Consider the following 21,345-nt stretch of genomic DNA (forward strand, 5'->3'; position numbering starts at 1 on the left):
GGCTCATGTGCTTCATTTCATATGAAAGAGAAGTGCAAACTGCAGATATCGATCCACTGTCTGGACTATTACGTGACTCAGGGGCTAGTTGGAATCTGTTGCTGAAGGCTTTATGGAATTAAATCATGAATCAATACAAACCGAACACTGAAAATGAATTAAAGTTGCGGACGTCTAAAATGGGTTGATAAGCTTCACTGTCAATGTCTGGTCCTAAATCATGACTAGTGCATGTGTATTTATGTCTGCAATAGTGCAGGTGTATTTATGTCTGCAATAGTGCAGGTGTATTTATGTCTGCAATAGTGCAGGTGTATTTATGTCTGCAATAGTGCAGGTGTATTTATGTCTGTACTAGTGCAGGTGTATTTATGTCTGCAATAGTGCAGGTGTATTTATGTCTGCAATAGTGCAGGTGTATTTATGTCTGCAATAGTGCAGGTGTATTTATGTCTGCAATAGTGCAGGTGTATTTATGTCTGCAATAGTGCAGGTGTATTTATGTCTGCAATAGTGCAGGTGTATTTATGTCTGCAATAGTGCAGGTGTATTTATGTCTGCAATAGTGCAGGTGTATTTATGTCTGCAATAGTGCAGGTGTATTTATGTCTGCAATAGTGCAGGTGTATTTATGTCTGCAATAGTGCAGGTGTATTTATGTCTGCAATAGTGCAGGTGTATTTATGTCTGTACTAGTGCAGGTGTATTTATGTCTGCAATAGTGCAGGTGTATTTATGTCTGCAATAGTGCAGGTGTATTTATGTCTGCAATAGTGCAGGTGTATTTATGTCTGCAATAGTGCAGGTGTATTTATGTCTGTACTAGTGCAGGTGTATTTCTGTCTGCAATAGTGCAGGTGTATTTATGTCTGCAATAGTGCAGGTGTATTTATGTCTGCAATAGTGCAGGTGTATTTATGTCTGCAATAGTGCAGGTGTATTTATGTCTGCAATAGTGCAGGTGTATTTATGTCTGCAATAGTGCAGGTGTATTTATGTCTGCAATAGTGCAGGTGTATTTATGTCTGTACTAGTGCAGGTGTATTTATGTCTGTACTTTGCTGACTATGGAGTGGTTATATAGATTCATGTTGAATTTCAAATCAATCCCCTAGACTAGCTTGAGCAAAAACCTGAACGAGCAGCTGTTGCAGGTCAAACTCAGCAGTACTCATTCATACCTTACCTTCAGTATGTTGTGATTCCAAATACTCTTGCTTCCGATAGTTTAATGAACTAAGTTGTTGTTTTGTAGATTGAAGAGGAGCTGGCTTCCCTTCAGAAGGAGCGTACAGAGAGGATCAAGCACCTACTGGAGCGCCAGTCAAGAGAGATTGACATGTTCGACATGGAGAGTCTCCGTCTGGGCTTTGGTAACCTGGGGGCCCTGGACCCCCCCAAGGATGACTACAGATGACCAGCCCTGGTAACCTGGACCACCCAAGGATGACTACAGATGACCAGCCCTGGTAACCTGGACCCCCCAAGGATGACTACAGATGACTAGACCAGCCCTGGTAACCTGGGCCCCTGGACCCCCAAGGATGACGAGACCAGCGCTGGTAATCTCCTCGTGGCCTCTGTCTCTCGATCTTCATCCTCTGGTCTGACCCTCCTCTTCCTCCTCATCCCGCTGACCTGGTCTGGTGTCACTGATTCTCACACACACACACACACCAGCCCAGTGCTAGTCTAATGCCAACGGGGCCCCCGATCTCGTGGTACTCTTTTCTTTTTTTTTAACTAGGTAAGTCAGTAAATTTGTCACAAGATGACAAAAAAATGCTAGACAACTTCCTAGGCTTTCTTTCTTTTAAAGAATAACAAAACAATGTCACTGTTCCTGTTTCTTGTGCAGTGATGGCACTTGTAGTGTGACTAAGCAGAAACCAGAGGGAGAATAAGACAGAATGAGCACGACGATAAGTGAATAATGTGTTGTTGCTCAATGATCACGCATTAGAGGTTAATAATTGGTTAAAACTGTGCAAAACTTCAAGCCCAAAAACAAACTGATCCTTCAACTCTTTTTTTAGATTTATATTCATCAGGACATTTTTATGTAAAAATGTTAAGCAATTTCATATGTTTTAAGTCATAATGTACATATTGGTACGTGAATCAGTTTGATTATAAACTTGACTTGGGAGGGACACTGAGGAGAGAGACTTGCAATGCACCCTGGTACTCCACTGATTCTCTGCACTGGCATGTAATGTGAATATTACGTCTGGAATTGCACACTATTCCCTATGTAGTGCAGTACTTCTAGGGCAATAGGGGTGTGATTTGAGACGGCGCCCATGTGAATCCCTACTCCCAGGTAGCACAAAGGGCTTTGTCGCAGAGGGAGGGACATGTATTTTGTGTATAGAACAATTTATGTAGAGCTTTTACTTATTTTCGTATTTTAATTGTTATTCAAATATTTCTTTTTTTAATGGATGATTACTCTTCTTTCAGTAAGTCGACTCGATCGCTCAATGTGTTTCTTGAAATTCATCATTCTTTGTTGCTTTAAACGCTGCAAAGTATTTTCTTATCAACCAGATCAGTAAATAAATGCTTTATCTTTGCATGCACTTTCATTTTGTTTTCCAGGATTAAGAGAAAGCATGAATCTGTCAGAGCTTTTTAATTATATTTGTAAATAAAGTGCTCATCACAACTTCTGTCTAATCTGTCATTGGATTTTTAACTGAAATCCATGATTTGCTGTATACAGGTAGTCATGGATTGGAGTTTGCTGATGCTCCCTATTAATATGGCCACATTCAAGGTCCACCACTGAATGGTTTATGCAGGGCCAGGTTGTGTTAAAGGAGCACTCCACATTTTTATTATCGCCAGTGTCTACAAAAATAACTGATGCAACCATAGAGTAACTCATTCAAACAGTGTTGGAGAACAGTCAGCGACTAAAGATTGTAAACCAAACAAGATTAGCTGTTTTGTTTGAGCATGGGGATAGAGAGATTACTTTAATGAGTCAGCATGAACAACTCTAGGGCATTGCTCACATAATACAATTGTAAAATAAATCAGTGTGGCAAAAAAAAAAAAAAAAAAAAGGCATTGTGATCCTGCAGTTATCTACATAATGTTAATTTCTGAATACTCCTTTGTTTATTTTCCAGCCAGTTGCTCATAGAGTTTAGGGACATAATTATCCCATTCTGCCTGATAGCAGGTTCCAGCCACGGGAACTCCCAGTCCGTATTTCTGGCGGAATTCTTGGATCTTGAACTTTCCGCGGTTGTCTCCACAGCAGTTGGTGAGGACGGGCTCCGTACAGGAGAGGTTTCCTGACTGCTCATAGACCAGCCACACATACCTGTGGAGACCTGGGGGACACATACAGAGACAGGAACAAAGATGCCACGTGGTCAATGAGGGAGGAAGTGCAAAGGCTATGTGAAGCAATGCACCGCATGTCCAATAATACACTTGTGTAGACAATTTGTCACATTCAAGTTTCAGAAATTCCTAGAGGAATAGAAGTCGCGCCAATTATCATTGGATAAGGTTACCGGTGCCTTTTGGAGGGCCAGACCCAACGTAGTCGGACATGACACATCCACTGGATACATCGTTTCCCTTCATGTTCACCACCAGAAAATGATGCCACTCCCTTCAAAAGAATACAATCGTTAGGAGAAAAAAATATGGTTATCCAACATCCTTGAAAACATTTAAGAAATAAGATTACCGATAACACAATCTGTTGGCTTCATAAATCATTAGGGGGTGAAAAGTTTAAGCAACGTTTTGCATAATCAATCCAAGAGCCAATTAAAAGGGAGTTGCAGCCCAGGGCTGAGCGACATGGCCCGAAAAATAATCTTGATATAATCACATTTATGGGCGATTCATCTCATATGCTTTGTTGTACAATTAAAAAAGGTCAAGCCTCCACGCCAAAAGACCCACTAATTTTATCAAAATAGTTAAACCTACTTTTCCCCCCCAATAATCACTGATCTGGTTGTCAAGTCTATAAAAATGCAATTTACCAGAACAATGCATAATGCACATTCACTCTTAAATGACTGACTTCTTAATCTGCTAGTAACAAGGTAGAAGAGTTATGAACACACCCTTCTGTCTATGTTTGAACAGCATGCTAGCCTGTCCACTTTTTTCCCCGGATGTTGATATTAAGTGACCTACCTAATTTCTCAGAATGAGAACGAGTTACCAAAGCCCAATGCTAGTCTAATGCCAACGGGGCCACCAATCTCTTTTAAAACTAGGCAAGCCAGTAAATTTGTCACAAGATGACAAAATGCTGGACAACTTCCTAGGCTTTCTTTTAAAGAATAACAAAACACTGTCAGTGTTTCTGTTTCTTGTGCAGTGATGGCACTTGTAGTGTGACTAAGCAGAAACCAGAGGGAGAATAAGACAGAACGAGCACGACGATAAGTGAATAATGTTGTGTTGCTCAATGATCACACAGAGGTTAATAATTGGTTAAAACTGTGCAAAAACTAAGCCCAACAAACTGATCCTTCTCATCTTCTTGGTGCTGCTTTCAGTTCCTTCAACTCTTTTTTAAAATTTTTATTATATTCATCAGGACATTTGTGTAAAATTTAAGCAAATGTTGATATTAAGTGACCTACCTAACTTCTCAGAATGAGAACAAGATACCAAATCCTTAGATAATTGTGTTTAATGCTTACTGCACATGTATACAACACTCGTGATGTTTCAGTAGTCTGCTCCGCACATCATTTGAGGAGTTGAGACCTAAAAAAGGTTATCATGAGAAAGGTTAACTTCTCTATATGTTGGTGTCCATGTGACCCATTCTGTTGGACCCAACCTCAAACGCAAATAGCAAGTTGAAACCACTTGTCAGAGACGAAGAAGTGATCTCTCAGCTTTGTTGTTGTTGTAAGTGTGTGTGACAGAGAAAAATGGGAAGGTGCACACAGCACAGAAGAAGCAAAGGGGTTAGACACCCCCCCCCAAAAAAGACAACACTCAAAAACACAATAATAAGTGTGATTCTGGAGAAGCATGCATTTAGAATATTGTGCTAAAACTAATTTGATATGTCGCCCAGCCCTACGGCAGCCCACCCAAATTTGGGGTCTTTCCTGCTGGGTGCGTCGGGATCAGTCATGGCCAGGGTGTACAGCTTTGTGGAGTCACACCCCTCCCACCCTATAGAGGTGGGACGGCTCTGCACCTGTGAAGAAACGAACCAAGGGGAATGTAGTTGGTCTCAATAAATACAAGCCCATCCCATTTTGGTAATAACTCACACAAGCAGTGGTCAATATAGTTGGTATCGCAACAAAACACCCTACAAGCCAAAAATACTTTCACAACAAGTCAAGGTTGGTATCACAATACAAGCATTCCACTACACTCGCATTAACATCTGGTAATCATGTGTATTTGACCAATAAAAATGGTTGCCATCACAAATACAAACCACAGTTAATATAGTTGGTTAACAAACAAGCAACAAATCAGTTTAATGTATTAAGGATATTCGATTGAACTGTGGATAATTATGTTAATTTGAGTTAGGCCAAAAATCCTGCACTAAGAGAGTGCTGATTAACATACTCATTGCCCAACCCTCTTCTCTGCAGTGCAGACAGTCAGTGTATGGTCAGACCACCTCTTATGCAGTCTAAGCAAGACTGGAACATTATTGCACACTGACACGGTTTTGTGCATTGTCACATTTTTGCAAATAAACCTGGTCATGCAAATTCTACCTAGCTAGCAATCAATATGGCTATTCTGCTACCAATCAATAACATGTTTTAAATGAGCTTATTTCATGTAATGTATCAACTACTATCTATTGAGCATAATCGTGAGCACGTGCTGTTAACCCTACAACTCTGAATTATATTCGACACTCTAGCTAGTTTGCAAGCTAACTCCACAGAACAATGAGATATTTTACCGGATGTATGAATGTGAAGCATCCGCTTGGCGTTTCCGCTCACTACCAAATATGTAGTGAGAGGAAGCACACTGGCCGGAGAAGATGTAACGATATGGATTTTGGATGACATTCTGCACATTTTCGCACCAATTAAACATTTGTTCTCAATACAGTTCTCTGTTCCCAACTATAATATTTTGTGGACTAAGTTGTAGACTTTACCCTTTCCAAAAGTGTGTGTATATATCGCGTATAGGAGTGCAAAGGCGAATTCAGTTATTGCACAGGCGCACCTCAGATAGGCGGCGCAGATACAGGCTAGAACGCGCCAATAGGATCGCATTAGCTCGTGTTTGGCTCAGCCCACTATGACTCGTTTGGTCCAATTGGAAACGACAGGCATGGTCTATCTTGGTTTAGTTATTTAAAAAAAAGATTCGCTAAATCGTTAGTTATTATGTCAAAGATGAACGCCGATGCAACGGCTAGTAACTCATTCGAACAGTGTACACCAGTGTTGGAGAAAGGTCAGCGACTAAAGAATATAAACCAAACACGATTAGCTGTTTTGTTTGACTGATCATAGGGATAGAAATGACTTTTTAATGGAGTCGGCATGAACACATCTAGGGCATTGCTCACACAACACAATTGTAAAATAAACGAGTGTGGCACAAACAAAAGGGAGTTGTAGTTTCTGCAGTTATCACAGCTACACAATGTTCCTTTCTGAATACTCATTTGCTTGTTTTGCCCACTTTGACTCGTTTGGTCCCATTGGAAAAGACAGGCATGGTCTATCTTGGTTTAGTTCTAAAATAAATACTTGTTCGTCTTCGACAGTACCTGTGTTGGCGTGAGCACTTTGCCCAACTCGTCGATTTCAAGAGAGCCATACTTGACATGGAGGGTCTGTGCAGGCTTCTCATCCACCTCTGTTAGGGCAAGATTCCCTGTCCACTGGCTTAAATCTACCGGCATTTTGACTGATTCCGGAGAGCTGCAAACAGGAGCTGCTTTGACTTATTCTGCACAAAAACACAAGGGGGCAGGCACAGGCAGGGCCCGGAGTCCTGACTATGCATTGCGTTTAGGCCAATCACAGTACGTCTAGCGCTGCAGTTAGCACTTGCGATTGGCTAAGGTTCTGTCAATCCCTCACTTTACTGCCCAATGACGCGAATTTATCTTTCTAGAATGTTCTTTTCATGACCAAGGTCCACTCCTACTCGAATTGTCACGTTTTGCTGATAAAGCTACATTGTGTCTTTAAGATTTAGAAACATATATATAAATTACCTACATTTCAGACACTTTTGTGTTAGTTTTCCCTGAGTTAGATTACACTCTAGAGAAAGAGATAATAGGCTGTCTGTCTGTTCACCTTCTCAGTGAACTTGGGTAACCCGCCTCGTTGATCAGCGCGGTGACAGCGGTATCAACTGTCAATAAACTAGAAATCCCCTGCTGCACCTTTAAGAAGGTAAGTGTTGGGTGTGGTTTGAAGTTTCCGGATAAACGCGCGCGAGTAAACAGCCAGGTAGCCAAATGGCTGAAAAATTATAGCATGTGGCAGTTCCATGGAGAAGAAAAATATTGAATTATCGTGGCTCATAATTCCTATATCATTTACTCTAACCAGTTATGTAAACTAGGTGTAGAGGTGTGTTGTGTCACCGCATGCACAACAGGTAGTCAGACAGAGGTTGGCAACCAAAGCATTTGTCTAACTATAAATCAGAGTATATATGCTATACAGTAGGAGGAATAATTATGAATGGCTTCGCAGTTGCAATTTTTCTTCAGGTCATGCATCAGACCGGTGAGTGTCCACTTGTGACATGTTTATGAAACATAATCCATTGTTTTTAGCCTATACAGTGAAATTAGTTATATATTAGGTCTGACGTTTTGATCTATATAGGCCTACTGTTCACTTTTATAAGCAATTTGTTGAATCGCGTCTCTTGTCTTAAATGATCGTGCTCATTGTTTTTATGAAAGTTGCAGCAAATGGGCGCTCGGATGAAACTACTGTAGCTGGAACACTGGGAGAGAATATTATACTTCCGTGTTGGAACACTGCGACCAATGTGACCCCCTCATTCACGCGATGGATGACGAATGGCCAGTTTACCATTGAACGCAATCATTCCATTATAATTCCAATATCCCCAAGTGAAGGGCACCTGACCATACTGTACAATCAAAGCTTGTACATCAACAGAATGAATCTATCAGATGAGGGGACCTATCTCTGTGATTCTTTACCCCATAACAACAAAACTCAAACAAGTCTCACATTGCAAATAGTCAGTAAGTATCTGTGTTCTATCATAACAATGTGTGTTGTTGTCCTTCATATAATGACTTGCAGATACTGTACTGGTATCTTGGTCAATTGCCCTGGCAGTTGCCCTAGAAATTATTTTGAACAATTATTGCCTTGAAACTGGTTATTCCGGATGATTTGGTGCTGGGGCTGGTTTCATAGCACATGCTGTAGTAGCCTGTGTGTTTTGTAGGCATTTGAACAATCATGATCAGAGGGGTACTGCAGTGTTACCTTGACCATTATGTAGTATATGATGGATGGAATGGGACTGTATAATTTTTTACAAACGTTGTGTATGTTATGGAATCAGTCCACATTGCTCAATAATGAAAGATGGGTACCTTGGGTTGTAACAAGGCTTGATTGTTGTATACTGTGATGACAGTTTTCAAGTGGAAAATGTCTGCCTTCTTGGGCAACACTATAGTAAAGTATCTCATGTTTACTTCTTGCAGGTGGTCCTGATAATAGCATCATAGACATCCAGCCAGCCACGCCTCTTTCCAACGGAACCCTCTTTGTTGTCAGGGGTTCCACGGTGTCATTCAACTGCTCCAGCTTGTCCTACCCCTCCCAGAGCCTGTCCTGGGGGTTTCAGGGTGTGGAGTCCAGTAATGACTCTCTGGCGGTGGGCAGTGGGTCATGGCTGGACTTCAGGATAGAGGATGTTCAGCCCACAGCTCAGGGGAACTACAGCTGCAGAGCCCAGAACTCAATCTCCCAGAAGGCTGCTGGCTCTAGCACAGAGCTGCTTGTATACTGTAGGTGACTATAAAGAAAACAGACTTAATGGTCTCTGATAGTGGTTGCTTGGGGATTAGTGACAATTTGAATATCGGTATATATCCTAAGCTCCTAATAGATACCTATCAGATACAGTGGCCAGTGGTGCTTGTTCAAATGACTTGTGTACCTATCTTATTGTTGTATAATAACCAAAATACCTCATCAATTCTATACTGTAAAGAGCATCCATCTTTCTCCTTTAGATTCCCCAGAGAGGCATCCAGAGTGTCTGTGGAACGCAGGGAAGGATCCGTCCCATGTCCAATTCAGCTGTAGCTGGTTTGGAGGCTACCCCTCTCCCACGTTATTCTGGGGGAAGCATCAGATGTCAGGGAGCCATGGGAAGCAGGTGTTTGTTTTGTGGGGGTTAAAACATTACTTAATTGGATACATGCTTTTAAAATATATATCTATATTTTTGTGTGTGTGTGTGTTATCCTCAATTTGTGGTTCTTTTAGGTGGCTGGACAACTGATGGAGTCGGAGGAGACAGATAATCTGGTGATGAATCTGAACAGGTCGTTGTTGTTCGATGGGCAGATGCTGAAGTGTAGTGGGCATCACCCTACGATAAGTCCAGGAGAGGATAAGTTCTGCTCCTTCACACTGAGTAAGTGAGAGATGAATGCAAACGTAGTGAATGGAACACTTCCCTATATAGTGCACTACTTCTGAACAGGACCATAGGTAAATAAGTGTACTACATAGGCAATAGGGTGCCATTTGGGATGCACACCCAGCCAACATCTGATATGCCTTTTGTTTGCATTCAGCTTTATGGTTTCTATATTGCAACTGTACATAGATGCCCCGAAATGTGTCAATATCAGTTCTGCATTCAATTGTACAACTGACTAGGTATCCCCCTTTCCTTTCTGTTGTATAACTGACTAGGTATCCCCCCTTTCCTTTCTGTTGTACAACTGACTAGGTATCCCCCTTTCTGTTGTACAACTGACTAGGTATCCCCCTTTCTGTTGTACAACTGACTAGGAACCCCCTTTCCTTTCTGTTGTACAACTGACTAGGTATCCCCCTTTCATTTCAGTTGTACAACTGACTAGGTATCCCCCCTTTCATTTCAGTTGTACAACTGACTAGGTATCCCCCTTTCATTTCAGTTGTACAACTGACTAGGTATCCCCCTTTCATTTCTGTTGTACAACTGACTAGGTATCCCCCGTTCCTTTCTGTTGTACAACTGACTAGGTATCCCCCCTTTCCTTTCTGTTGTACAACTGACTAGGTATCCCCCGTTCCTTTCTGTTGTACAACTGACTAGGTATCCCCCGTTCTGTTCTACAACTGACTAGGTATCCCCCTTTCTGTTGTACAACTGACTAGGTATCCCCCTTTCTGTTGTACAACTGACTAGGTATCCTCCTTTCATTTCTGTTGTACAACTGACTAGGTATCCCCCGTTCCTTTCTGTTGTACAACTGACTAGGTATCCCCCCTTTCCTTTCTGTTGTACAACTGACTAGGTATCCCCCGTTCCTTTCTGTTGTACAACTGACTAGGTATCCCCCGTTCTGTTCTACAACTGACTAGGTATCCCCCGTTCTGTTGTACAACTGACTAGGTATCCCCCTTTCTGTTGTACAACTGACTAGGTATCCCCCTTTCTGTTGTACAACTGACTAGGTATCCCCCTTTCTGTTGTACAACTGACTAGGTATCCCCCTTTCTGTTGTACAACTGACTAGGTATCCCCCTTTCTGTTGTACAACTGACTAGGTATCCCCCTTTCTGTTGTACAACTGACTAGGTACCCCCCTTTCTGTTGTACAACTGACTAGGTATCCCCCTTTCTGTTGTACAACTGACTAGGTATCCCCCTTTCTGTTGTACAACTGACTAGGTATCCCCCTTTCCTTTCTGTTGTACAACTGACTAGGTATCCCCCCTTTCCTTTCTGTTGTACAACTGACTAGGTATCCCCCTTTCCTTTCTGTTGTACAACTGACTAGGTATCCCCCGTTCCTTTCTGTTGTACAACTGACTAGGTATCCCCCGTTCCTTTCTGTTGTACAACTGACTAGGTATCCCCCTTTCTGTAATACAACTGACTAGGTATCCCCCTTTCTGTTGTACAACTGATTAGGTATCCCCCTTTCATTTCTGTTGTACAACTGACTAGGTATCCCCCTTTCTGTTGTACAACTGACTAGGTATCCCCCTTTCATTTCAGTTGTACAACTGAGTAGGTATCCCCCTTTCTGTCGTATAACTGACTAGGTATCCCCCTTTCATTTCAGTTGTACAACTGACTAGGTATCCCCCTTTCATTTCAGTTATACAACTGACTAGTTTCCCCCCTTTCATTTCAGTTGTACAACTGACTAGGTTTCCCCCTTTCATTTCAGTTGTACAACTGACTAGGTATCCCCCTTTCTGTTGTACAACTGACTAGGTATCCCCCTTTCTGTTGTACAACTGACTAGGTATCCCCCTTTCATTTCAGTTGTACAACTGACTAGGTTTCCCCCTTTCATTTCAGTTGTACAACTGACTAGGTTTCCCCCTTTCATTTCAGTTGTACAACTGACTAGGTTTCCCCCTTTCATTTCAGTTGTACAACTGACTAGGTATCCCCCTTTCTGTTGTACAACTGACTAGGTATCCCCCTTTCATTTAAGGTTGTATAACTGACTAGGTATCCCCCTTTCATTTCAGTTGTATAACTGACTAGGTACCCCCCCTTTCTGTTGTACAACTGACTAGGTATCCCCCTTTCATTTCAGTTGTACAACTGACTAGGTTTCCCCCTTTCATTTCAGTTGTACAACTGACTAGTTTTCCCCCTTTCATTTCAGTTGTACAACTGACTAGGTTTCCCCCTTTCATTTCAGTTGTACAACTGACTAGGTATCCCCCTTTCTGTTGTACAACTGACTAGGTATCCCCCTTTCATTTCAGTTGTACAACTGACTAGGTTTCCCCCTTTCATTTCAGTTGTACAACTGACTAGGTTTCCCCCTTTCATTTCAGTTGTACAACTGACTAGGTATCCCCCTTTCTGTTGTACAACTGACTAGGTATCCCCCTTTCATTTAAGGTTGTATAACTGACTAGGTATCCCCCTTTCATTTCAGTTGTATAACTGACTAGGTATCCCCCTTTCATTTCAGTTGTATAACTGACTAGGTACCCCCCTTTCTGTTGTACAACTGACTAGGTACCCCCCTTTCTGTTGTACAACTGACTAGGTACCCCCCTTTCTGTTGTACAACTGACTAGGTACCCCCCTTTCTGTTGTACAACTGACTAGGTATCCCCCTTTCTGTTGTACAACTGACTAGGTATCCCCCTTTCTGTTGTACAACTGACTAGGTATCCCCCTTTCATTTCAGTTGTACAACTGACTAGGTTTCCCCCTTTCTGTTGTACAACTGACTAGGTATCCCCCTTTCATTTCAGTTGTACAACTGACTAGGTTTCCCCCTTTCATTTCAGTTGTACAACTGACTAGGTTTCCCCCTTTCATTTCAGTTGTACAACTGACTAGGTTTCCCCCTTTCATTTCAGTTGTACAACTGACTAGGTATCCCCCTTTCTGTTGTACAACTGACTAGGTATCCCCCTTTCATTTAAGGTTGTATAACTAACTAGGTATCCCCCTTTCATTTCAGTTGTATAACTGACTAGGTACCCCCCTTTCTGTTGTACAACTGACTAGGTACCCCCCTTTCTGTTGTACAACTGACTAGGTACCCCCCTTTCTGTTGTACAACTGACTAGGTACCCCCCTTTCTGTTGTACAACTGACTAGGTACCCCCCTTTCTGTTGTACAACTGACTAGGTATCCCCCTTTCTGTTGTACAACTGACTAGGTATCCCCCTTTCTGTTGTACAACTGACTAGGTATCCCCCTTTCTGTTGTACAACTGACTAGGTATCCCCCTTTCTGTTGTACAACTGACTAGGTATCCTCCTTTCATTTCTGTTGTACAACTGACTAGGTATCCCCGTTCCTTTCTGTTGTACAACTGACTAGGTATCCCCCCTTTCCTTTCTGTTGTACAACTGACTAGGTATCCCCCTTTCATTTCAGTTGTACAACTGACTAGGTATCCCCCTTTCTGTTGTACAACTGACTAGGTATCCCCCTTTCTGTTGTACAACTGACTAGGTATCCCCCTTTCATTTCAGTTGTACAACTGACTAGGTTTCCCCCTTTCATTTCAGTTGTACAACTGACTAGGTTTCCCCCTTTCATTTCAGTTGTACAACTGACTAGGTTTCCCCCTTTCATTTCAGTTGTACAACTGACTAGGTATCCCCCTTTCTGTTGTACAACTGACTAGGTATCCCCCTTTCATTTAAGGTTGTATAACTGACTAGGTATCCCCCTTTCATTTCAGTTGTATAACTGACTAGGTACCCCCCTTTCTGTTGTACAACTGACTAGGTATCCCCCTTTCATTTCAGTTGTACAACTGACTAGGTTTCCCCCTTTCATTTCAGTTGTACAACTGACTAGTTTTCCCCCTTTCATTTCAGTTGTACAACTGACTAGGTTTCCCCCTTTCATTTCAGTTGTACAACTGACTAGGTATCCCCCTTTCTGTTGTACAACTGACTAGGTATCCCCCTTTCATTTCAGTTGTACAACTGACTAGGTTTCCCCCTTTCATTTCAGTTGTACAACTGACTAGGTTTCCCCCTTTCATTTCAGTTGTACAACTGACTAGGTATCCCCCTTTCTGTTGTACAACTGACTAGGTATCCCCCTTTCATTTAAGGTTGTATAACTGACTAGGTATCCCCCTTTCATTTCAGTTGTATAACTGACTAGGTATCCCCCTTTCATTTCAGTTGTATAACTGACTAGGTACCCCCCTTTCTGTTGTACAACTGACTAGGTACCCCCCTTTCTGTTGTACAACTGACTAGGTACCCCCCTTTCTGTTGTACAACTGACTAGGTACCCCCCTTTCTGTTGTACAACTGACTAGGTATCCCCCTTTCTGTTGTACAACTGACTAGGTATCCCCCTTTCTGTTGTACAACTGACTAGGTATCCCCCTTTCATTTCAGTTGTACAACTGACTAGGTTTCCCCCTTTCTGTTGTACAACTGACTAGGTATCCCCCTTTCATTTCAGTTGTACAACTGACTAGGTTTCCCCCTTTCATTTCAGTTGTACAACTGACTAGGTTTCCCCCTTTCATTTCAGTTGTACAACTGACTAGGTTTCCCCCTTTCATTTCAGTTGTACAACTGACTAGGTATCCCCCTTTCTGTTGTACAACTGACTAGGTATCCCCCTTTCATTTAAGGTTGTATAACTAACTAGGTATCCCCCTTTCATTTCAGTTGTATAACTGACTAGGTACCCCCCTTTCTGTTGTACAACTGACTAGGTACCCCCCTTTCTGTTGTACAACTGACTAGGTACCCCCCTTTCTGTTGTACAACTGACTAGGTACCCCCCTTTCTGTTGTACAACTGACTAGGTACCCCCCTTTCTGTTGTACAACTGACTAGGTATCCCCCTTTCTGTTGTACAACTGACTAGGTATCCCCCTTTCTGTTGTACAACTGACTAGGTATCCCCCTTTCTGTTGTACAACTGACTAGGTATCCCCCTTTCTGTTGTACAACTGACTAGGTATCCTCCTTTCATTTCTGTTGTACAACTGACTAGGTATCCCCGTTCCTTTCTGTTGTACAACTGACTAGGTATCCCCCCTTTCCTTTCTGTTGTACAACTGACTAGGTATCCCCCGTTCCTTTCTGTTGTACAACTGACTAGGTATCCCCCGTTCCTTTCTGTTGTACAACTGACTAGGTATCCCCCGTTCCTTTCTGTTGTACAACTGACTAGGTATCCCCCTTTCTGTTGTACAACTGACTAGGTATCCCCCTTTCTGTTGTACAACTGACTAGGTATCCCCCTTTCTGTTGTACAACTGACTAGGTATCCCCCTTTCTGTTGTACAACTGACTAGGTACCCCCCTTTCTGTTGTATAACTGACTAGGTATCCCCCTTTCATTTCAGTTGTACAACTGACTAGGTATCCCCCTTTCCTTTCTGTTGTACAACTGACTAGGTATCCCCCGTTCCTTTCTGTTGTACAACTGACTAGGTATCCCCCTTTCTGTTGTACAACTGACTAGGTATCCCCCTTTCTGTTGTACAACTGACTAGGTATCCCCCTTTCTGTTGTACAACTGATTAGGTATCCCCCTTTCATTTCTGTTGTACAACTGACTAGGTATCCCCCTTTCTGTTGTACAACTGACTAGGTATCCCCCTTTCTGTTGTACAACTGACTAGGTATCCCCCTTTCATTTCAGTTGTACAACTGAGTAGGTATCCCCCTTTCTGTCGTATAACTGACTAGGTATCCCCCTTTCATTTCAGTTGTACAACTGACTAGGTATCCCCCTTTCATTTCAGTTATACAACTGACTAGTTTTCCCCCTTTCATTTCAGTTGTACAACTGACTAGGTTTCCCCCTTTCATTTCAGTTGTACAACTGACTAGGTATCCCCCTTTCTGTTGTACAACTGACTAGGTATCCCCCTTTCTGTTGTACAACTGACTAGGTATCCCCCTTTCATTTCAGTTGTACAACTGACTAGGTTTCCCCCTTTCTGTTGTACAACTGACTAGGTATCCCCCTTTCATTTCAGTTGTACAACTGACTAGGTTTCCCCCTTTCATTTCAGTTGTACAACTGACTAGGTTTCCCCCTTTCATTTCAGTTGTACAACTGACTAGGTTTCCCCCTTTCATTTCAGTTGTACAACTGACTAGGTATCCCCCTTTCTGTTGTACAACTGACTAGGTATCCCCCTTTCATTTAAGGTTGTATAACTGACTAGGTATCCCCCTTTCATTTCAGTTGTATAACTGACTAGGTACCCCCCTTTCTGTTGTACAACTGACTAGGTACCCCCCTTTCTGTTGTACAACTGACTAGGTACCCCCCTTTCTGTTGTACAACTGACTAGGTACCCCCCTTTCTGTTGTACAACTGACTAGGTATCCCCCTTTCTGTTGTACAACTGACTAGGTATCCCCCTTTCTGTTGTACAACTGACTAGGTATCCCCCTTTCTGTTGTACAACTGACTAGGTATCCCCCTTTCATTTCAGTTGTACAACTGACTAGGTATCCCCCTTTCATTTCAGTTGTACAACTGACTAGGTATCCCCCTTTCTGTTGTATAACTGACTAGGTATCCCCCTTTCTGTTGTATAACTGACTAGGTATCCCCCTTTCATTTCAGTTGTACAACTGACTAGGTATCCCCCTTTCATTTCAGTTGTACAACTGACTAGGTATCCCCCTTTCATTTCAGTTGTACAACTGACTAGGTATCCCCCGTTCCTTTCTGTTGTACAACTGACTAGGTATCCCCCGTTCCTTTCTGTTGTATAACTGACTAGGTATCCCCCTTTCATTTCAGTTGTACAACTGACTAGGTATCCCCCTTTCATTTCAGTTGTACAACTGACTAGTTTTCCCCCTTTCATTTCAGTTGTACAACTGACTATTTTTCCCCCTTTCTGTTGTACAACTGACTAGGTATCCCCCTTTCATTTCAGTTGTACAACTGACTAGGTATCCCCCTTTCATTTCAGTTGTACAACTGACTAGGTATCCCCCTTTCATTTCAGTTGTACAACTGACTAGTTTTCCCCCTTTCATTTCAGTTGTACAACTGACTAGGTTTCCCCCTTTCATTTCAGTTGTACAACTGACTAGGTATCCCCCGTTCCTTTCTGTTGTATAACTGACTAGGTATCCCCCTTTCCTTTCTGTTGTACAACTGACTAGGTATCCCCCGTTCCTTTCTGTTGTATAACTGACTAGGTATCCCCCTTTCATTTCAGTTGTACAACTGACTAGGTATCCCCCTTTCATTTCAGTTGTACAACTGACTAGTTTTCCCCCTTTCATTTCAGTTGTACAACTGACTAGTTTTCCCCCTTTCATTTCAGTTGTACAACTGACTAGGTTTCCCCCTTTCATTTCAGTTGTACAACTGACTAGGTATCCCCCTTTCTGTTGTACAACTGACTAGGTATCCCCCTTTCTTTTGTACAACTGACTAGGTATCCCCCTTTCCTTTCTGTTGTACAACTGACTAGGTATCCCCCCTTTCCTTTCTGTTGTACAACTGACTAGGTATCCCCCCTTTCCTTTCTGTTGTACAACTGACTAGGTATCCCCCCTTTCCTTTCTGTTGTACAACTGACTAGGTATCCCCCCTTTCCTTTCTGTTGTACAACGGACTAGGAATCCCCCTTTCCTTTCTGTTGTACAACGGACTAGGAATCCCCCTTTCCTTTCTGTTGTACAACGGACTAGGAATCCCCCTTTCCTTTCTGTTGTACAACTGACTAGGTATCCCCCCTTTCTGTTGTACAACTGACTAGGTATCCCCCCTTTCTGTTGTACAACTGACTAGGTATCCCCCCTTTCTGTTGTACAACTGACTAGGTATCCCCCCTTTCCTTTCTGTTGTACAACTGACTAGGTATCCCCCCTCTCCCTTTCTGTTGTACAACTGACTAGGTATCCCCTTTCAGTTCAGGGTGCTTTATTGGGACACCCTACCATTGGCCAATTTATTGATACGATGATGTTGGGTAATTACTAAAAGAGACAACTCGTCTGTCTCTTATTTACTTTCAGCTTTTAACCAACTGAATGGTTTCCACAACTGTACAAAGCTCATAGAATATTAGTAATGTGTGAAACACCCAGTGGCTGTGGCACACCTGGTCTGATTCCAAAAGAAACCTGCAAAGGAGGGAGCTGTCTTTGTGATTCCAGAAAGGCGAGATATTTTGAAGTAATTTATCAGCGTTTCTGAGCACCAGGCAAGATGACTCAAACAATGAGGAAGAACAAAAATAATGTGTTACCTACACCTCTTACCAGGCTATACTTTTCCCATGTCACACCCAACGCAGTTTGTGTGATTGTGTGCATACCTGTATAGAAGGATATCTAGCTAGATGTGTATCTATCACTAACCCAGTCTAAACCCCTGTCTCCCTCCTCGTCCCCTAGAGTCCCCCTATCCTGAAGGGGAACCACTAGTCACAGTGGTAGAAGGAACCAACGTGACATTAACGTGTACAGAATCCAACTCCCTACCTCCAGCCCTCACCAGATGGCAGAGGACAGCCAAGCAGGAGGACGTAGTCTCCAGCCCTAAGTACGTCCTGTCAGAGCAGGGCCCCACCTTCACCCTCACTATAGTCAACATCACCAAGCAGGACGAGGGCGTCTACTTCTGCAGGAGCGAGAACCCACTGATGGTCCGCGAGTTGGAGATATATTTAACAGTTAAAGGTTAGTTCAGAGAGGTGTGTGTTTACAGATTGGATATCTCTGCAAACTCCATCTGGTCCTTGTGATAATCTATGTTGATGATCTTACCGGTGCAGAAAGGTAGCAAGGCAACACCTTCCCTGGAATGTCGCTAAACCTGTTGCCTCTCCCTGTTAGCTTCTAACAAGAGTCTTTAGATTATTGTACATTCATTTCTCTTTAGTGACTTAACTTTTTTTTTTACTTAATCATGTCTAATGTTGTTTTGTTTTCACAGCCACCTCTCAATACACTGGAGCAATCATAGGGATATTCCTAGCTATTTTGATAGTAGGATCTGGGATTGTTATTGCTAAAACAATATATTCCAACCGTGACCGAATATGCCTGGGTAAGATCTTTTTCCCAAGCATTATAATGTCCCTTTTGTTGATAGGGCTTAAACTTTGTAACTGCCCGTGCCATATCAGATTATCTGCCTTTGTTATTTTCAGGGGTGCAAAAAAACAAAGTTGTACCCCTGGTTATTTTTGTATAATTTCATGAAATGGAATGGATAATATGACCCCCATCACCTAAGATAATATAAGATATACTTTGATGATAACTGACTTGTGAAGTTACCGAATTGCTAAAAGATATATGCAAATACTAACTACCTACTTTGAAATCTAAATATAAGTTTTTTTTATTACAGGTAATGGATTTGAGCAAATGGGGGAGAGAGGAGATGTGTTGAGCCTGGTAGAGGCAGATGAAGAGGAGGTGTTTCATGAAGCTATACCCAGACTGCCACCTCTGCCTCTGACCAACGGACACAATACTACACTTGTAGAGATACACACAATACCATCCAGTAAGGAATGATTTTCTGCTTCCAAGTTGTAGAGGAGGGTGGGAATTTCCCACTTGGGTATTGGCTGTATGTTAGTTGTTTTCAAATGTGTATTTGATATTAAATGTGACACTATTAATAATGTTGCAATGTTGTATTTGCACATGTATCCGTAATATACAGTGGATAGAACTGTAACTGGGCGGCAGGTATCCTAGCGGTTAAGAGCGCTGGGTTCGAATCCCAGAGCCGACTAGATGAAAAATCTGTCTGTGCCCTTGAGCAAGGAACTTAACCCTAATTGCTCGTAAAAGTCGCTCTGGATAAGAATCTGCTAAATTACTCAAATATAACAGTTATGTTGCTGTTTTGTATTGATCTTATACTGTAGATGCAACTATAACCTAAATCTGTAACCAATCTCTTTTTCAGTTGACCATGAAGATGCAGAAATTCTTGAACATCCATTACAGCTAGAAGATAGAGATATCGATGAGCTTGTCACGTTTTAGGTGTTGTAAGACTTTAAGAAAACTATTTTGTTGTGTGTGTTATGATTGGTGGTTGGTTTGTACAGTATGTAGATACAGTATATAGGTTTGCTTTTTACCACCCATTTGACATTTGTTTTGTTTTAGCTTCAGGCTTATTAGGTGTTACTTAACATGGTTATTTCAATTAATTGTTGCCATTTGCCTCATTTAAATTACATATTTGACAATAATGTAACATTTTGTATTTCTCAAACACAAAATTAAACCTGTTTTTAAAAAATAAAATTAAAAAAGGCAGGGATGTAGTTCTCTCTCTTGTTTTTATATACAAGTTGGAATGCGTAGGTTTATCAGGGCCTAGTTTTAAAAAATGGATTTCGATAGGATTAAATCCATAGAAATAGAACGGAAGAATCAGTAGGCAGGTTCCGTTGACCCAGGTTTGTTAGACAAGCAATGATTAAAAAAATATATATAATAATAATAATGAATTGCAACATGTTTAATGGGAAGGCAACTATAGAAGAAATGTTCTAGATTGACAACTTTTGTATTCGTTCGACGGGAGAATTTTTAAAATCAAACTTTAACACGACAAATGATGGAAGCTGTATTTTTTTTCGAATAAATGATTGACGATTCATTTTTTGAAGATACGCGGGGCACGTGACGTCATCGCGTAACTATAAAACTCTACTCCACATTTGTTTAAATGTATTTATATTTAACCTTTATTTAACTAGGCAAGTCAGTTAAGAACAAATTCTTATTTGCATTGAGGGCCTACCCAGGCCAAACCAATTGGGCCAATTGTGCGCCTGCCTATGGGACTCCCTATCACGGCCGGATGTAAATACAGCCTGGATGTAACTAAATGTTTACTGTTTGCAAAATCTTTTTTTCTATAAAACATTTTCTTTACAGGAACAAGATTGTCCTGACTTTAAAGAACGCCTTGCTTTTCTGGTCGGTTGGCAAGTTTCACTATCCGATTACTTCAGATGTACATGAGCGCAGACCGTGGCGATGCGTTGGCACTCGTCCCAGAAATATATGATTCAGTTATTATTGCGTTGTGGCTTTCGCGGGCAACATGAAACAGATAGGTGGGAGGACACACAGGCTGTCGCCAATTTATTAATGCGTAATTTACCTAAGTGGGTAATGGAAACACTTCAGCCACTACAATTTGTATTCCACACTAGTTGTTTGTGAAAACATGTTTGGGGTGTGAGTGACGTCACTACGATTTGGTTGACACGAGGCTTTCACGAACCCTAAGCAGGCAATTGTCGCATTTATTTGCTATGCGAACATTCTAAATGTCGACAACAATAAAAATCACTGGATAAGTAATGGCAACATAGCAAGTGATTTGAATGGGGACAGTTCTATTCATTATATTTCTATGCATTTAATCCTATCCGATAGCCGAAATCCAGATAGATAACTTTAAAAATTGTTCACTGTAGATCAAATAAATCAGGGACAAATCAATTTTACGTAATAGAAAACAAGAGTACATGTGCTAAGGTAGCCAATCAGGAAATTGTACTGTACAGGAAATAGATGAATTCTTCTCCTTTTACTAACAAAACACGCAATAAAACAACAATTGGGATATTTTACATCATTTAGCGATCTAAAGACATGATGGGCTCTCTGTTTTCCTCTTATTGA

The 21,345-nt window shown here is 41.7% G+C and overlaps 3 protein-coding genes across 7 annotated transcripts in view; 2 read left to right on the plus strand and 1 right to left on the minus strand.

The window, feature by feature from the left end:
* The window catches only part of LOC109896189 (serine/threonine-protein kinase TAO3-like), a 152,559-nt gene extending 149,891 nt beyond the window's left edge, over positions 1-2,668 (plus strand). For all 4 annotated transcript variants that reach the window (XM_031829673.1, XM_031829674.1, XM_031829675.1 and 1 more), the window contains one exon: positions 1,256-2,668. In XM_031829673.1, the coding sequence (XP_031685533.1) occupies positions 1,256-1,417 (162 nt within the window). In that variant the 3' untranslated portion in view covers positions 1,418-2,668. The remainder of the gene's footprint in view (positions 1-1,255) is intronic.
* pebp1 (phosphatidylethanolamine binding protein 1) lies at positions 2,619-7,364 on the minus strand. The gene is made up of 4 exons (XM_020490483.2): positions 6,761-7,364; positions 5,088-5,197; positions 3,531-3,631; positions 2,619-3,344 (listed from the first exon to the last, which is right to left on the minus strand). Exons 1-4 carry the CDS (start codon positions 6,893-6,895, stop codon positions 3,127-3,129), a joined length of 564 nt encoding a protein of 187 aa, XP_020346072.1. The 5' UTR covers positions 6,896-7,364; the 3' UTR covers positions 2,619-3,126.
* LOC109896187 (V-set and immunoglobulin domain-containing protein 10-like) lies at positions 6,336-19,970 on the plus strand. Of its 2 annotated transcripts, none has more exons than XM_020490481.2 (9): positions 6,336-7,736; positions 7,919-8,230; positions 8,705-9,010; positions 9,239-9,384; positions 9,495-9,645; positions 18,073-18,357; positions 18,614-18,727; positions 19,034-19,192; positions 19,604-19,970. In XM_020490481.2, exons 1-9 carry the CDS (start codon positions 7,688-7,690, stop codon positions 19,681-19,683), a joined length of 1,602 nt encoding a protein of 533 aa, XP_020346070.1. In that variant the 5' UTR covers positions 6,336-7,687; the 3' UTR covers positions 19,684-19,970. The 2 variants fall into 2 exon arrangements, with proteins under 2 accessions (XP_020346070.1, XP_020346071.1); XM_020490482.2 differs by having other exon boundaries at positions 7,141-7,397.
* Positions 19,971-21,345: the final 1,375 nt, after the last annotated feature.

The sequence above is a fragment of the Oncorhynchus kisutch genome, linkage group LG8 (assembly GCF_002021735.2).
Source record: "Oncorhynchus kisutch isolate 150728-3 linkage group LG8, Okis_V2, whole genome shotgun sequence".
Taxonomy (NCBI): domain Eukaryota; kingdom Metazoa; phylum Chordata; class Actinopteri; order Salmoniformes; family Salmonidae; genus Oncorhynchus; species Oncorhynchus kisutch.

Bases quoted from the DNA above. Each gene is read 5' to 3' on its own strand.
- pebp1 (XM_020490483.2), bottom strand. From the start codon at position 6,895: ATGCCGGTAGATTTAAGCCAGTGGACAGGGAATCTTGCCCTAACAGAG. The intron at 3,632-5,087 runs GTGGGCTGCCGT...ATTCTTTTGAAG, and splicing joins AGGAAAGACCCCAAATTTGG to GGAGTGGCATCATTTTCTGG. The intron at 3,345-3,530 runs GTAACCTTATCC...TGTGTCCCCCAG, and splicing joins TGGCCCTCCAAAAGGCACCG to GTCTCCACAGGTATGTGTGG.
- LOC109896187 (XM_020490481.2), top strand. From the start codon at position 7,688: ATGAATGGCTTCGCAGTTGCAATTTTTCTTCAGGTCATGCATCAGACC. The intron at 7,737-7,918 runs GTGAGTGTCCAC...TTTTTATGAAAG, and splicing joins TCAGGTCATGCATCAGACCG to TTGCAGCAAATGGGCGCTCG. The intron at 9,646-18,072 runs GTAAGTGAGAGA...CTCGTCCCCTAG, and splicing joins GTTCTGCTCCTTCACACTGA to AGTCCCCCTATCCTGAAGGG.